We start from the raw sequence: 18551 nt of genomic DNA on the forward strand, positions 1-18551 counted from the left end.
AACACTCAGTTGCAAATTGTGAGAAATCTGGTGCAAACCAAAATTTCTTGACACTCATGATCATTCCCCCTTTGGAAACATGGGAAGGGAGATGAGATAAACTGTCTAGAACAGGATATAGAACTAAGGGTGCACACAATCGACCATCCCCATGTTTCCAAACATCATTCTCCGGCTTGCAACCAGCATTTTTCCATTTGCTCTGAGTTTGGGAACCTGTTTGGTTTTGGAGGATCTTTAAGACTTCCATTGTCAAATTCTCCAGTGTTAGAGGACTCTTGGAGAAACATAAGAGCTGCCTTCTTGGCTGCTTCATCTGCCCTGTTGTTACCCATAGTGATAGGATCTATTGCTCACTGATGTGCCTGGTATTTGATAACAGCTACGCCTTTGGGTAGCTTCACCTTTTGTAGCAAATCCTGTATGCGGTCTGCATGTTTTACCACTTTTCCACTAGAGGTCAGGTAGCCTCTATGTGCCCACAAAAATCCAAAATCGTGGAGAATTCCATAGGAATAACGAGAGTCAGTATATATGTTCACTGTCTTACATTCTGCCAATTCACATGCCTTGGTCAGGGCAAGCAACTCAGCACTTTGTGCCGAGTGCATAGGGGCTCAGAGTACAGAATGGAGGTGATGTCCACTACAGCAAAACCAGCGGCAAACCCTCCTTCTGGTTTCTGGAGTCTAGACTAGTCTACATAGAGAGTCATTTCAGCATTTGGAATGGGTTCATCCAAGACAGGATTGGGAGGGGCATAGTAGAGCTCCAGCTCCTGCTCACAATCATGTCCTGGGTGTTGCTCCCAGTCCTCCTCATGAAATGGCAAACGGGTAGCTGGATTTAAAATATTGCACCTGAGAATGGTTATATTCATATTTCATTAGCCTGGCCGCAGAGAGGTGTCTGGTCGTCAGGCTCTGGGGGACCTTGGTTCCCAAGGACAATGTCAGTTGTTTTTTCAACTAACATTGCTGCTGCAGCTACCGATTTTACACATGCAACTCCTGCTGATATCACAGGATCCAGTTTGGCACTAAAGTACCCCACTGGCTTCTGTTTCCCCCCATACTTCTGGGTAAGTACTCCTGAAGCCTGTCCCTCGTGTTCATGACAGAACAGGTAGAATGGCTTGGTGTAGTTTGGGAGCGCCAGTGATGGGGTGCTTAGTGAGCAGCCTGTTTTTCCTCCTCAAACAGCTCTATGCGTCCAGTCTGGGTGGTGAGAGTGTATAAGGGAGCAGCAAATTGAGACATGTTTGGTATCCACTGTCTGCAGTACCCGACAAATCCCCAAAAGGCTCTGATCTGTTTGGCATTCTGTGGGTATGGTGCCTTCTGTATCACAGAGACCCTATTAGCAGTGATGTGTTTAGAGCCCTGTGATATGCAGTGGTCTAGGAAAATGACTTTTTCCAGCAAAACTGTAGCTTATTGGAGGAAACCTTGCATCCCTCAGTGCTCAAGTGGGAAAGTTGGACTGGTGCACAGCTATCTTGAGGTGGCTGCCAGCAGGATGTCATCAACATACTGCACAACAGTCACCCCAACCGATGCCTGCAATCTGTCTAGGACTTGCTTTATGATTTGACCAAATTCAGATGGTGAATAGACCATTTCCTATGGCAACCTTGTCCAAGCATACTGCTGTGCCTCAAAAGTGAAGGTCTGAGCTTAATGACCACTGGGTCTGCTTGTTTTATCAGGTCCACTGGACCACCTTTGATAGACCAAACATATGGGGGAACATTTTCCAGTTCAGGCAATATCCTGCTCTGCAAAAATGTGGACTGCCATTAGGGGGATCAGACTCTCCAAGGTGTTGTGGTCTTCTGATCCCAATGATGTACTGATAACCGGTCCATCCTCTGTATATTGGATGCTCACCTTTAGTTTCATCAGTGCATCTCTTCCCAGCAAATGGCAGGGGACAGTGTCACTGAGGACAAAGGAGAGAGAGGTCTCAACTGGACCTATAGTCACATGAGTCTCGACAGTCTCCCTCAGCATGATAGTTTTACCTGCTAGTCCTAAAGCATCAATATGTCCAGAAATTTTCAAATTTGGGACTTCTGATATTTTGAGAACACTGTGGGCTGCTCCAGTGTCCACCAGGTACTCCACAGAATGGTATGGCATGTCAGAGAGGGTCAGGCAAACAAAGGCATCACCTCCTCTGCTTTCAGAGATGACTGGTAGCACTGGAAAGCCTGCCCATCAATTGCTCTCCTGTCTCACCCACTTTGGGGCTGTGCAGTCCCTTGCAAAGTGACCCAGTTTGTCACAGTTATAGCATTTAACTTTTCTGGGTTCCCCTCTGTTCGTTCCTCTGAACTGTTTCCATTGAGGTTTCCAAGGGGCACTGACTAGCATTACCCTCTGGGCTTTCTTTTCCTGCATTTCCTCAATGTTTCTTTGGATTGAGCTTGATTGGCTCATTAGTGCTGGGATGGACTTGTCTCTCCAATCAGAATGGGCAGAAACCAATTTGTCATGGATTTCTTTATTCAGTCCAGACATCAATGTGGCAGTGAGCATCTTTCCATACCTTGGTCTTCAAGGTTACCTCCTGCCTCTTCCACAGTCTGCCTAAATCTTTCAAAGTAGTCTTCCACTGGTTCTTTAGCCTTTTGTTGGATATTTGTCACCCGGAACCAAGACTGTGGACGGAAGACCTTGGTAATCTTATTCTTGAGCTGGTTGATATATTCCAATGCCCTACCTGGGGTATTCTCTACCTCCGATGGATTAAGTGGCAGAGTAAGCTTAGTACAGATGGCAGCAGTGTTTATTTGACCAGCCACAACTCTTATTATCTGTAGCAGATCCCTCCACGTGGGGTTGTAGCTGACCGTGATATTGTACAGCTCATTTACAAACCCATATGGATTGCTCCACAGCTTAGGGACTGATAAGAGAAATCCATTCATTTCTCCAGGTGTCCATGGGACATGCTGTGTAATGTGCCTGTCTGCCTGACCATTTGTGCCTGGAATAAACTGCTCTCTGACTGGGCAAGCTGAGGCTTGAGGTGATAAAAGTTCTTCAGCCATTTTGCTTACCTCCTCAGAGTCTATTTTGGGAGTGATTAGGAGTTCTCCTTCCACTCCACAAAATACTTTTCCTTTCCTCGGGACACATATATCTTGCCACGAGGGGGCACAAATGATGGGGCAGTGGCTCTAACTTGGGGTTTGTCACCACAAGTGACCCAAACATGCAGAGTATAATCCAAATAGAAAACGTATTACTGGACCTTAGAATGGCCGGGTTTAATGTAGATAGAATAGTCGAGGAATAGCCAAGGATAAGGAAAACCAGAGATCAGGATAACGATGAGAAATAGCCGAGTCAGGGAACTAAAAGACAGGATAAACGAGAAAACTAGCCAAGTCAGGATACCAGAACAAAGAATAGTAAATGAACACAAGCCAAGTCAAAACACCAAGATACACAGACAGAATAGAGCTAGCACTAGAGGGAACAACCAGTGAGCCACAATAGGGCACTGAGCAAAAGGCGCCCTTTTATAGTGGAGCATCTTTTCCTTTAAATCCATGCCCCCAAAACGTCAGGGAGCATGGAATATTTTGAATTTTCACAGCATAGCCGATATGACACCAGCACGCATGTGTGGAGCGGCCGGCGTCCGATATGCCGTGCTGTCGCCTGGAGAAGTCGGCATCCGGAGCTACACCTCGTGGGTCCGTGGAAGAAAGGTAAGGTATCGTGACAGGGCTCAACAAATCGGGGAGAATAAAGAGGGGGTGGAAGATTCAACCCTCCAGTGGGGCATGTCGTGGTTGGGCCAACAGGAGTTTTTAGTTTGGTCCCTAGGTCTCTCAGGGTCTCTGTATTGTCCACAGCATGCTCCACTAGAGATATATCAAGCTGCTCTATCTGTTCTGCCTCTTCCCTTTCTGACTCAGACTGACTCTTCTCCCTCTGCTGGTCTGTTCTCACTGAATTTATCTTAGTCTCTTCAGTAAAAATACCTTGGGCTTTTTGCTGTCTCTGATAGGATTCTACAGTCCATCTACTCCAAGCTGCCTTCTCATTTGGCTCTACTTATTTTTGTTTGAAATTTTTGTAGAGATTCTCCCAGCGGGGTAATTCACAGGTTCCCAAAATCCATTTCCTTAGTCAGCTTCCTCCCCTTTGGCAGATGCCGGCTGACCCACACGCCATATTTCTTATTCATACTCTCCTGTGGGGTAGGAGGACTCATTGGACGCCCTTTACCTTGAGGGTGACACAGTATCATCCATGCTAAGATCGTTTCCCATAGCCGGGCTATGATGGAGGGGACTCTTGCCCTTCTCTCTCTATATTTTTAGCAACACTGTGGCTGTGGCCCACACTACAAATCCCTGCTTTTGATCTCTCCAAATTTTCCAACAGAGCCAAATGATAAACTGTATGTGGCCTCTTATATCATCAAAGTCAAACCACACTAAGGGGCTTGACTTAACAGTCTGATTATTAATGGGAGACAGGTCTGCTACAGCTCTGGGACATGCCCTTTAGCATGGGAGAGTACAGACTCAAACCAGCGTGACCAGGGTCATTTAGAGACAAAGCAGAGAGGTGATCAAAGATCAGGGGTTCGCTCTCGTTCTCTGGGAGTATCCATGTACCCAAAAGCTGGAGTGGACTGAAGCAGAATTTAACCAATGATGTCCAAAGGCTGAGTACAGGGAGTACCCAAAGACTTTGCACTTACAGACCAAGGCACACTTAGTAAGAAACTCTGCATCAACCCACACTTATGCTTCTTTTGTCCCTTTGCTGTGCAGACTATAGTTAGTGACAATTTACTTGACAAACTCAGAGAGATAGAAAACATTTGTGTCTGAGGATGATAGGGTCCTCTTACTTAGCACATCACTGCCCCCACTGGTTCTCTCCGTAGAGGTGCATTTTGAGGCAGTACAATCATATGCCGTAAAGGACCTCTTGCATACTGATACAGTGGGTTTTATCCACCAGTATCCTCACTCACTCACACATTCATAACAAAAGATGTTAAAACATAAAACAGTTGTTTCAGGTTCTTGGGAGGTTGGCACTTACGAAAAAGGACAGAGGGTTTAGGAATCAGAGGAAGGGAGAGCAATTGAGATACAAAGGTTCTCACCTATTAGGGGCGCCGGTTGGTCTCCTGTTCTCAGTTTCCAGACCTTGGTTCCGTCCACTGATGGCTTTCACCTCCCCCAGTTTCGGCACCAAAATGTTGAAGAAAATAAGGTACATGAAGCAACTGGTCCAAATCAAAAAGATTATTATTGAACAATCAAGCAGGGTTACAAAACAAAGTGACAGAGTTTTACCACTTTCAAAGTAATTCAGCTGGCGCGCACCACGATCGGATAAAACAGTGTCTTTATACTTTTTGAAGATGTCCCAGTGATGTGGTTTGACCAATCCAAGTCTCTGCACGTTCTTCAACTCTGAGTTTCTTTATCTCGTCCTCGCAGTACTTGGGTGGCTGATGTAGAATTTGAGAGTAAATTTGTGCACGCAAACAGAATAGATGAATCCAAGCAGAAAAACTTTTGTTTCATATGACTTTTAAGCATCAATTTGATATTACGCACAGGGCAAGATATAGGCAGTTAATATTTTCTTTAACACAGTATACTAATATAAATTTATTTTTTAATAATATGTAAAAGCTTTATATATTTGTGCATGTCCAGGTATGCCACTTTTTGGGAGTTTGTTGAGGCATCTAGGTGCTTTTTCTTCTGCCCCAGCTTACTGGTGTTGGGCAGGACTGGTAACTGAAGCATCAACTTTACCCTTAGATGTCCACTACCTTTAAGCTGTATATATATGTATTTCTATTTAGAGAGAGAAAATGTTACATTAAAGAGCTGCGTTTTTACTTCTATCCTTTGACCAATTGTTTAGCAGCTATACCCCTATAACCTGTTTTTTATTAGCAGTCTGCAATTTAGGACTATTACCTGTAGTCTCCATTTACTATAGATGCTCATTAAGTTTAGAAGTCTCATTAACTTTCCCCTCTCTCTTTATTTAGGGCAGATCAGTAGTAATTGCCATCTACACTTGTGTTTTTGTATGCGTGTCACTTGGTTCTTTGTTTATTTGAGGTTCTCTTTGAATCTGCTGCTTAATAAAGATAAATGTATCGTTTTTAGTCTAATCCTTGGAACCATCCAGACCAAGTATCTGTTTGGGTAATTTATTTTGTGCTCTTGTACTTGTTGACAGTATAAAGACAGTATAGAACTCTAAGTGCATGAGTGTTCACATGATCTTTGCGTTTGAAAGTGGAGGTGGTTGGTAAGCAAAGGAAACAGAGGAAACTGGAACAGGCACATTGGGTGTATAGTAGATGAGGTTAAAGGACAGCATGACAGTAAAGACACATAGCACAAACTTTTAAACACACAAATATGACACACATATACATTTACCAACATACATTTGAAGACAGAGAATCAAAAGGATCATAAATGTGTCCAGAACCCCTCAATTGTGTTATTTTCCTGTTGTGCAATTTTCACCACTATGCATTTTTATGTAATATGATATTTTTAGGCTAGGGTTAATAATTTAGGGTTGGTGTGAGAGTCAGGGTTAAGTTAGGTTTGTTGCTTGTGGCAGGGTTAAAGGAACACTAAAGTCACCTAAATTACTTTAGCTAAATAAAGCAGTTTTAGTGTATAGATCATTCCCCTGCAATTTCACTGCTTAATTCACTGTCATTTCGGAGTTAAATCACTTTGTTTCTGTTTATGCAGCCCTAGCCACACCTCCACTGGCTATGATTGACAGAGCCTACATGAAAAAAAACTAGTTTCACTTTCAAACAGATGTAATTTACCTTAAATAATTGTATCTCAATCTCTAAATTGAACTTTAATCCCATACAGGGGGCTCTTGCAGGGTCTAGCAAGCTATTAACATAGCAGGGGATAAGAAAATCTAAATTAAACAGAACTTGCAATAAAGAAAGCCTAAATAGGGCTCTCTTTACAGGAAGTGTTTATGGAAGGCTGTGCAAGTCAAATGCAGGGAGGTGTGACTAGGGTTCATAAACAAAGGGATTTAACTCCTAAATGGCAGAGGATCGAGCAGTAAGGCTGCAGGGGCATGTTCTATACACCAAAACTGCTTCATTAAGCTAAAGTTGTTCAGGTGACTATAGTGTCCCTTTAAGGCTAAAGTTAGTGTTAGCGTAAGGGTTACAAGTAATGTAAGTGTTAGGGTAGAGTAGGGGTTGAAGAGAGATGTTTAATACTAGGGTGGCACCGCTACATACATTACATCAGTGCTCTTTAACCCTCCCCTCACGGCACACCTAACATTCTAGGATTTAAGGATTACCCAGGTGTGTCTAAGGTGTTTAGAAAAAAAAACAAAAAACCTTTAGAGTATATGGTGTGTTTATTTATTTATTTTATTTATTTTTAAAACACCTTACACCTGGGTAATCCCTAAATCCTGGTCCTGGACTGTTAGGTGCTCCTTGAGGAGACGGTTGAGAAGCACCACATTACATGACTGTCATATTACTTACCCGTTCGATGAGCTATTCCAGCATATCTGGATCAGGAGGTTGTGGCATTTGGATCTGTACCTCTTCTAGTGTCTCTGCTTTCCTGATTAGTGGTGAAATTTGGACTTCACCACTAACCAGGAAGCAGACAAATGTATTGCTCCAGGCAGAGAGAGGGATGCTGCATTATCATGGCGCCTTTCTACTTATGTTAATAAGACGCTTAGTGTAATTTCTGGACATAGGGGATCCGCATAATTCCTTTGACCGCATTCCCACAATTTTAGGGTCATAGAGATTATGTGGATCAATCAGAGTACATCTCAGTATTTACATAAAGCTTTAGCCCCACGGTCATTGCGCTGCCATGTTTTCCTCTTGGTTACTCGTTCAAGGCATTAAAATGTTTTCTGATTTTCCGGTATTTTGACTTTGACTTGTTATTAGACATTGTTAACCTCTGTAATCCTGACCTGGCTTGTAATATCGTTCTCCCATATTTTTATCCTGATCTTGGCTAGTACTACAGTTTTCGCTATTTATCTTCATATATTAAGCATGGCCACTCTAAGGTCCGGTAACACGTTCCTTTCTAATTTTCCTATCTCTGATCTAACACTTGTGAGTTGGGTAGTGTATTCGTGACAATGACCCAGTACTGCTCAAGACTAATGGGAATTACAGTCCTTTGTGGCAGCTTTATCAGCTATTAAAGTGTGAGTGTAAATTTTATAAGTCTAGTCTAGTAGCAGGGACTACTTATTGTCTTATGGTAAAGTCTAAGGCTAATAAAAATTGACAAAAGGCAAAGTTTCTGCCATCAAATTTTGGCAACTGTCGACCTGTTAGTAACAGCTGTGAAAGAAAGGCACCTTATGCAATGTGCCTGTTGATATAATAGTGGTTCTTTCTGGCCTGTGGGATCATCCATAGACCTTGCTAGCGATGCTTGCTGCTGGCAGGTGAAGCACCAGGAGCTCAAAAAGGTCCCCAGAACGGAGATGGTATGCAAGTATATCTATTGTTTGCTTCTCTCTCCAAAGTGGGCATATCTCCTTTAGGGTTTTTGCAAAGCATGCACAGATGCAGATATGGACAGAGTTGCTTTAATTTTGCTCATGACATGGAGTCCACATGACAATAAAGGAAAACTAATGAGCCCCAACTTGACCCCTGCTAAATTAAGATAAGAATAGTCAAACTGTGACTATTGAAGATTTTTTTTTTTCTAAATCAGCTTTTGTTTTTAGCCTGCATTCTGATAGTTCAGATTTGTACAATTAGCGAATAAACCGTGTTAAATTAGTTTTAGACTCTGAGTGACAGAGGATTTTTTGACCACTGGTGACCCGATAATTAGAGGAGGCTACACATTTAAGAGCGGTAGAAAGCATTCACCAATATGAAGCAAAGTTAAAATAGAATTTTCATAGTCTACAGCGTTTTTATCTGACATACATCAAGAATGGTGATTATTAGCACGAAATACGTGACACAAAGCAGTACAATGGACAAGACACAGGAAGCTGAGGCTGTAGCATCAGTGCATGGTTTAGCCAGCATGCTTCATTCTGTTACACAGTTCAATGGAAGCCAATTAGGTTTGGGAGGGAGTGGTCTGTATAGTCATACCTCCCTTTTCCTTCAGTTGCAGTCTTAGCTGCCTGGGATTCTATTTCCCTGCAAGGTTCTATCTCATCTGATACTGTGTCAGGACTGGCACCTGCTACCTCCACATCCTCACTGCCCATCGCCCCTCTCTCACCCAGGGCCCCCCTGCGGGTCCTGCTGGCTCTCTCCTATTGTGATTGCCCCCAGCTGTCTGCAGATGGGATGGGGAGCCGCAACCTGATATTGAACCGTCACTGACTGAAAAAAGCAGAACGCAGCATTGCCCAGGGAGTACAGCAAGCCACCAAGACAGGTGCATGCATAGCCATTAAATATCCAGAGGGACGAGGTGTTGGTTCTTTGACAGCGAGAAGAGCGGGTTCCTGAATCAGAGTTTGTCAGCCATGCCTGCTGGAAGCAATGAGCCAGAATGCGCCCTTAGCTACCAGGTATTTCCACTGCAGGCAGAATGTGGCTTGTGCTGCTCCTGAATATCTGTGTATTGTGATGCCATGTTATGCCACATTCAAACTCAATATATGGTGCTACTCCTTCATGCCACATCCATACTCTGTAGTATACTGCTCCTTCATGCCACATCCATACTCTGTAGTATACTGCTCCTCCATGCCACATCCATACTCTGTAGTATACTGCTCCTCCATGCCACATCCATACTCTGTAGTATACTGCTCCTCCATGCCACATCCATACTCTGTAGTATACTGCTCCTCCATGCCACATCCATACTCTGTAGTATACTGCTCCTCCATGCCACATCCATACTCTGTAGTATACTGCTCCTCCATGCCACATCCATACTCTGTAGTATACTGCTCCTCCATGCCACATCCATACTCTGTAGTATACTGCTCCTCCATGCCACATCCATACTCTGTAGTATACTGCTCCTCCATGCCACATCCATACTCTGTAGTATACTGCTCCTCCATGCCACATCCATACTCTGTAGTATACTGCTCCTCCATGCCACATCCATACTCTCTGTACTGTGGCTATACTTCATGTCCCATTCAGACTGGCTGTATGCATCTCCCGAATGCCATATTTTTACAATGTTTGTGCAATGTTCTGTGACACCTCTGTGCTGGTGACAGGGGACTTCCATATCAAGCTCAGTGTATTTAATTTTGGTAGTGGGCAGAGCTATTATCGTGGGCATTTTGGTGAATTGAGTATTTACCCTCTCAGCCCTGTAAGTGTCTGAAAAGTCTGATGATTTGCAGTGCATTTGTAACTATCACTAGGTCAAGGAGAATATTGGATGTGGTGGGAAAAGGCATCAGTCTAGAGTAGACTCAGCTATTTAGGTTTTGCAGCCTTTGCCAGGTAATGAGTACATGTAATTTGATTCATTAAATAACTGCAGTGCAGATAAGTAGATTTAAATGAATACAATAAGTATTTGTTTATAAGTGGTAGGTTTTATTTATACAAGGCTAATTTCCAGCTTGCTATGACAGATTGTCATAAACCACAATATACAATGTGTATTTAATAGGCTCAATTATATATTCTATTTAATTATTGTGCAGTCAAGATATTCTTTCTCTAAGGAAACCCAATACCTTCAGCTAAACCTAATGTGTCCTACTGTGCAGTGATTAAATTCTAATATTCTTGTCCTGTTTTATATGTAGCTCTTTGTGTTCAATGTCCTTTGAGATAATTGTGTGTTTTGGTCTTGTTATTGTCCCAATATTTTACATACTGTGTTGCAAACAATCCATAAGCATGATATGATGTACATGGCAGACTGTGCCTGTTTTCTCCTCTGTCACCTTGTGTGGAGGTCATTGAAGAGCCTGGTCTTCTAGCTCTCTATATTCCAAAGTTAATAATGGTGGAATAGGCCAAAGATATAACATTTGTTATTTTTGTTTTTGTGTGGTGGGGGATGGTAATGTTTACAAGAGAGGTGCTGTGTTATTGGGCAGTGCACCCATCAGGTTTGGCATTGCAGTCAGGTTTTCAGTTAAGACATGCAGCACCTCCAAAATTTATCTGAAGTTCCTCCCTAAATATCAAGGGTTAAATTAGAACAGCCATGTTAAAATGAAACAGTTTAATTTTGTCACTTTTAAGATTCATTACCCCATTCCTGTTTAATTTCTTTTTATTCATTAATCTCTTGGCATAAATCATGTACTTCCAGCATTTTGAGTTTAGTTGTTTAAGATGCATATGGACTCATATAGCGCTGGTGTTTCCCTAGAGATCCTCAGATATAGTCCTTTTTGCTCTTGATAAACTGCATCTCCCATACCTGATCATGGGCTATCTCCTGAAAAAAAAAAAACATTATAATGCAACACTAGTTGGAGTGTTGAAGTTGTGAACCCTAGCTTGATATCCAGCAGATAATCCGTTAACCTATATGTACATTAAGATAAATTGGCCTTAAGCAGTAGTCCTCATCTTGTAATGTTCATTTCAAACTGAGCGTCTGTGTAGTTGTTAATAGCCCAGTTAAGTGATCTACCCTTTCAATGCCTGATTTAGAATAGTCCTTTTTTTTTTTTTTTTTTTTTTTTTTACCGCTGTGTTGGTATTCTTAGCTGTGATGAGCAATGTTGCGGCATTGACCCACCAGCTTTTAACTATGATTCCAAACATCCTCTACATGCTGTTGGCTAGACAAGGGTGGAATCTGTTCCAATGAGAAAATCATGGGAGTATATTATTAGTGATTGAAGGGACTCATGGATAAAGATGAATTCAAGGACAAAGTTCTAGAAATTGAGCTATCACTATGGAAACCAATTCAAGTCTCCTGCTTATATCACTTTTGAAGTTTGGTCCACAGTTGTTGGTGAATAATCCCTGAGATTGGTGGAACACAAAACCACGAGTTAAATAGACGTTTAAAATAATCAATTAATCTGTTCACACCCAGTTGGTTAATATTGAAAAGTCCTATTTTAAATGCAAGTTAACGACAACTGTTTGCTCTTATTTTCCTGCTTCTTGTTGGCTTATTAAATAAAATGTAAATGCATTTAGACCATTTCCAAAAGAATAAATTGCTGTGTGTTATAAACATACTCTCTAAATTTTATAGAAAAGTCAGCAGTATATTAAATATTTCTGTGCAAATCATTGTGGTGATTTGAAATTGAGATACCAGCAATGCTTATTTTGCAAGTGTTTATTTTGATCACAACTAAATATATGACATTACGGCTAGTATTTACAAGAATCTAATTACAAATGATCTGCCGTTTTTGTAGCAAGTAGCTCAAATTTCTCAAAAATTTTATGTGCCTCGAGGAAAAACAACAAATGTATAGAATTGCAGCTTTCTAATTTGTCTGTCCTTAACCCCTCAAATAAAAGTATGTATTGGAGAGAATTCAGGTAATGAGTGATCTGTTTGGTAACTGGTGAATGTACCCTACATCTGGACTGTAATTTTAGTATACTAAACACATGTGATTGCATAACCTCCCTTTAGGTTGTCTCACCAACGTGCTGGGCAACCCATGAATTAGTAATGTGTTACTTAACTATTTCTAGTGTAGGTGTTAAATGGTGTGAAAAGCAAGAAACTAAATAGTTTGAATTAGTACTAGCCGTTAAATCCCCCCTCTCATAATATTGAAAAGCGCTATGGAATCTGTTGGCGCTATATAAATGGCAATAATAATAATAATAATATAGCTGTGGTACAATGTAAAGATTTCCCCTTTTCTTTCCAGATGAAGTGTAGATCAGTGTCATGTGGAGACCCTGTAGCCGGACATCTCAGAGAGAGATGTCTGTCCATCCGCAAGACTGGCTATAATCCCATGGTACCCATGACAGCATGAGTTACACGCATAGTATTAAAACTACTGCTGCCTGGTGGCCAAGAAATTTGTGACAAAAAGCCTTTTGTCACTTGTTTTTCACGTGACAAACTACCCCGTTCTCCAGACTTATGGAGAAGCCTGATTGCCAGCCTCCTTCCTCATGATTATGGCCCTGGGGTGTATGGCCCTTTAAGAACAGTCTGTGGGAACATTGTGACTTTTGTGAACAGTGCCCCTTTAAGACCGTGTCCCCAGACCCTTAAAATACTTTATTCATGGCTTCTTCCCGCTTGGTTCGGTAAACGGGGCTTACTGAACCAAGTATTACACAGGCGGACCACACAGAAGTGGAAGTGGGCGGCTAATTTACCTCCCAGGCTGAGGGGTTGCTGTAGGTTAATTGCCGACCGCTGGATGGCAGCCGTTCGTACAGACGAACACGTGGCGATGGCCATCTTTATTCAGTCGAACACGATCAGCAGTGTGTGTGCAGCCAAATCCATGGAATTGAAATCTGCTACACACTTGCACGAACACCGCTGACCCTTACCTTCTCAACCACTTCGACATTTCGGCTGAAAACAAAGTCCCGTTCGGCTATTTAAACACACAACTATACTTGGCTATTTGCATGAACGGTGCCCCGTTCGTGCATTCGAATGGGACTTGGTTATTTTTTTGCATAAAATTGCCCGACCGCACAGCCCAAATCTATGGAACCGTTTTGGGCAGGAAAGTATGCTTGCGGTCGGTCACAAAGGACGTCCGACTAATTTTTTAACCCCTGGAGGGAATTGCCTTAAATTTGAGTATGTTTGTATTTGAAGTATGCTGAGTAATAATATGAGATTGGATGTATAGTTTTAAAGTTATAGTAAAGGTGTAAAAAGTATATTTTTCCTGCCTGTGATAATTACATTAACCCATTGTGTACAGTAATTATATCACAGGCAGAGGGGAGGATTTTGTGGGAATGAATGGGAGTGTTTAACTGTATTATATGTGTTTGGCTGTTCTACAAAACAATGTGGGTGGTAACATTGTGTAAACATGTGTATATAAGAAACAATAAAACCACAGCTCTGTCTTTCTGTTTTGACCCTCAACATAGAGCCTCGTCTCATGATTGGGGGGATACGGCTGTATCTACACTAGGCATTGCTATACTCTACATACTGCCATAGCTATAATCGCTAAGCTCTTTTAAGAGCTTGTTCCAGCTTCGCTCTCTGCTGGAAGAGAGGTTCGGTCTGCAGTGCTTATAGTGTCTGGAGAAGTGCTTGGAGCCCTCGGCAAGCACTAGGAGCATCCATCAACAGAGTTACTCGGTTGGAGTACTAGGCGCTCCGTTACACAATTAATCCCTGATAAAGAAAAATATAACTTTCTAGGTGCAGGGGTGAGAGGAAGAAAACCACAAACAACTCTGTTGGGACTTTATGTTGCCTGTTCCTGCTGGATTATTACTCCTACCATGCTCTGTAAAATTCAGGTTGGTGGGAGTTAAATATACAATTTTTGTAACCCACTTGCTAAACAACTTATGTGAAATACAACTCATATCAACCATACCCAGTGATTGGCTTATCCTGATGAGAATTTTAGCACACAGTAGTTTTCTATAACAAGCCACTATTTTAGAGGGAGCCTACACATTAATATTTAAATTAGCATTTCAACTAATACACTTAAAGGGACACTATAGTCACCCAGACCAATTCAGCTCAATGGAGTGGTCTGGGTGCCAGGTCCCTCAGGTTTTAACCCTTCAGATGCAAACATAGAAGTTTCAGAGAAAACTGCTATGTTTACATTTGGGGTTAATCCAGCCTCTAGTGGCTGTCTTCTGGACAGCCACTAGAGGCGCATCTGCGACGCTGGAAGCACATTTCGCCTCCATCACACAGAGCGTCCATAGGAAAGCATTGGGAAAAGCTTTCCTGTGGACACTTAGCATGTGCGCCCAGCACTTGCCGCATATGCACATTCGGCTCCGCTGACGTCGGGCGGGGGAGGAGAGGTCACCAGTGCCGAGGGAGCCCTGCGCTGGATTAAGGTAAGCTGCTGAAGGGGTTTTAACCACGGAGGGGACCCTGAGGGTGGGGGCACCCTCAGGGCACTATAGTGTCAGGAAAACCGATTGTTTTCCTGACACTATAGTGTCCTTTAATTTAAAAAAAATAAAATAAAAAAAAAATTATGAATTATTAAATCTTTTCAAATATTTTTATTAAAGTTTTACATATTTGTATAACAACAAGAATATAAACATTGTATTGGGGGTAGGAAGGGAAGGGAAACTATGAATTATTAAATCTCAATGAGAAGCTTTGGTCCTCCATGGGTGGCAGCATTTGTTTGAAAAATGTGGAAAATTATCAAGGAAGTAGAGGTGGCGAATCTCCACTAACTGCACAGGCTATTTCTGAATCTAATTAAATGGTACATTTTTAGGGCTTAGGATATATTTGTAAACATTTTAGTAATCCTGTGCATTAAAATAATAGTATTTTTGCTGCTAAGTCTTCTGCAGTTCCTTATTGTTTTTTTAATTAATGTAGTAATATAAAACCAACAGACGCAGCTTTAAGTAATTTGCTTACACTGCATTGGTCATAGTTTTATGAAGTTAACTGCTGCCAGGCCTGGAATAGGCTGTACTGTTTAAAGTAAAAAAAAAAAAAAATAACTTCTAAACAGTCCGTTAATTGCATGGCAGCAACTAGAAAATGTGTGTAAAAGACTTGATAAACTGTTTTTCAAACCAAACCAAACCTGGGCATGATCATACACATTTGACTAATGGTGCTAAAATGATTATTGGTACCAGACATGGAGGGTTGTATTTTGGAGAAAATTTAGTTGTTTGGGTTTTTCGAGCTTAACAGTTTCCAGCATTTCCAGAGATTTGATTTTTCAAAATGAATCCAAAACTCATCCAGTGATTTTTTTTTTTTTTTTTTTTTTTTTAAAACAAAAACCTTCTTAAAAGAGAGGTCAGTGGAGAATGGCCAGACTAGTGCATCCTAACAGGACGGCAACCATCTTGATTTGATTTGTGCTCTGACATACAGCTAACAGTTTGATGTAAACAACATGATCCATCCTGTTTTATGTCAGGCTGCTGGTAGTGGTGATGTAAAGGTAGGAGGAATATTTTAGAACATTAGGCCTAATAATACTAACTGTATGGCCATAGTCGACTCTTATTCTGACTATTTTAGCAGGATTATGTGCCGTGTCACATGGTTCCACGAACATGGCAATGAGCTCAATGTATTAAAATGGCCTCTACATACACCAGTACTGTACAAAAGAATGCCTGTGGTGAAATGTCCCACAAATATTCAGGATCTATTATCATATTAACATGAATCTGAACATCTAAGTAATGTTTCCAGCATCTTTTTGGAATATATGCCACTAATAATTCATTTGATTCTGTGGCAAAGAGGGTTTCTACCAAGTATAATTATTTTTTTTTTTTTTGGAGCTCCAGAAGTGGCTCAGAGGATAATGTGACTTGCTAGTCTGGTGAGAAAGCATTGAAGAAGTTGCATAGCCCATTCATATTTCTGTCAGAACACAGGAACGTCAAAAGTGAAGTGTGTGTGTACATACATGGCTGGGTCGGCCCTTGAACCACAATTTGGAACATCACCCTCTCTCTCTTCTCTCCTTTTTTTCTCCTACCTCTCTTTGACTTCATCCTCTGTCCTTTTATTTTTCTACGATCATACACATGCCTGCTAGGGTGGGCAGATATTTTTCTGTTCACAGACAAAGTGATTGACCGCTACTCCGTATACCCAAAGTCGTAAGATGCTTACGTTGTAAACTATGCCTATTTGGTACTGTTCATTGCTATTTCAGTGGCTGGAAGTATCCAACATGCCTACTGAGGCCGTAAGTCGGCAACAACACTGTCTTTGCTAGATTTTCATTACAATGCATGTACCACTAATATTTCCTCTGCTTTATGGAAACTTGTGCAGTTGATTATTTTGTATACTATGAACATATTACGTTCAACCTGCGTGTCCACTCTAAATATTGCACTTTTCTGCATGTTGCATAATGTTATTTATCCTGTTCAATAAACCGCTTTGAACATAAAGGTGAAATGTATATTTCTATCTGTGTTATCTTTATAAGACTTTGAAAAATGGAGGACAAGTCTTGTCTGGAATGTCCCTTTTAAGGCATATGCGATTTCTATGCATGCTTACTTTGTAAAAGTATTTACTTTTTTGTTACCCAAACATTTTGTAGTTCATACGGGGCTTTGTTTGTGGTGGCGTCTTTGGTTTTTATTAAATAATATGTTAAACTTTTTTTATCTATTTTAAATATCTTTTTATTTTTGTTTGGGTTAGATGCTTAGGTGTAAGATACACATGTGTCCTCTCAGCTTTGTGTCTCAAGTCTACGTTACTCCCTGTGAGCCCATACAGTTTTGATAGCGAACATACGTGGGAATGATTATCATCAGATGTGACCTAAAATTCCCTAAAGCATGTCAGACCACGATTTATTAGATTTCTTGTCCTCTATTATAAATTGTTATATTGAACAGTACAGAAGGAGTTTATTTGATCTTTTCTTTCTCTATGAATACCAGGTTGTGCATTTTAGGTTTTAACTAAGCTTCAACTGGAGAACTAATTCTGAAATTACTAGGAGCACTCTAAATGCTGTAATTACTACAGCTCTGCGTACTAGTTATGCTACCGTGAGTTTGTGGGTGCAATCCCCCATTTTTAAATCATTTTTTTTTTTTGCCAAACCAATTTGTAAAAAAATTAGGAATCTCAAAAAGAAAATGTATTTATATCTTTGTGCGTAAGGTATAAATATCTTAACTAGTGTTGTACTAGGTGGTCACAAATTTGATCTACCTTGCAAGAGTTTCCTCTGCGTAAATAGTGAATTATTATTTATTATTTATTATTTTTATTATTATGATATTTATATAGCGCCATCAAATTCCGCAGCGCTTTACAATGGGTGGACGAACAGACCTGTAGTTGTAACCAGACAAGTTGGACACACAGAAACAGAGGGGTTGAGGGCCCTGCTCAATGAGCTTACATGTTAGAAGGAGTGGGGTAAAATGACACAAAAAGGTAAGGATAGTATTAGACTAGTGACAGTTGGAAGAGGAATCAATCAGGAGCTATTAACAGTTTAATTGATACGCTTTTATGAAGAAGTGGGTTTTTAACCAATTTTTTTTTTTTGAAGGAGTGGAGACTGGGTAAACATCTAACGGAGGAGGGAAGCAAGGGAAATATTCCCACAATATGGTGTCCCAGAGAGACCAAACATTCTTCTGCAGCACTGTATGGGAAACAAAACCAGGAGCACACCAATGGCACAGTATAAAATTATCTATTTATTATAAAACAATTATAACGTCTGAGGAAGCCCAAGTCACGTGGGCCAGGATCCAGAACAAGGAAGTAACTGGAGATATTGACTTTTAATCTAGCGTTTTCTGTGGGAACTTGTATATCACAAGCCCACAACTTGCTGAGAAAGTTTTGATTGTTTTATAATAAATATATCCTTTTATACTGTGCCATTGGTGTGCTCCTG

The 18551-nt window shown here is 41.0% G+C and overlaps 1 protein-coding gene across 1 annotated transcript in view; it reads left to right on the forward strand.

Annotated features, from left to right (window-relative positions):
* Positions 1-9200: 9200 nt before the first annotated feature.
* LOC134569204 (electroneutral sodium bicarbonate exchanger 1) overlaps positions 9201-18551 on the forward strand; it is a 240494-nt gene continuing 231143 nt past the window's right edge. Inside the window, exon 1 of the mRNA XM_063428122.1 lies at positions 9201-9590. Within this exon, the coding sequence (XP_063284192.1) occupies positions 9546-9590 (45 nt within the window). The 5' untranslated portion in view covers positions 9201-9545. The remainder of the gene's footprint in view (positions 9591-18551) is intronic.

The sequence above is a fragment of the Pelobates fuscus genome, chromosome 1, assembly GCF_036172605.1.
Source record: "Pelobates fuscus isolate aPelFus1 chromosome 1, aPelFus1.pri, whole genome shotgun sequence".
NCBI lineage: Eukaryota > Metazoa > Chordata > Amphibia > Anura > Pelobatidae > Pelobates > Pelobates fuscus.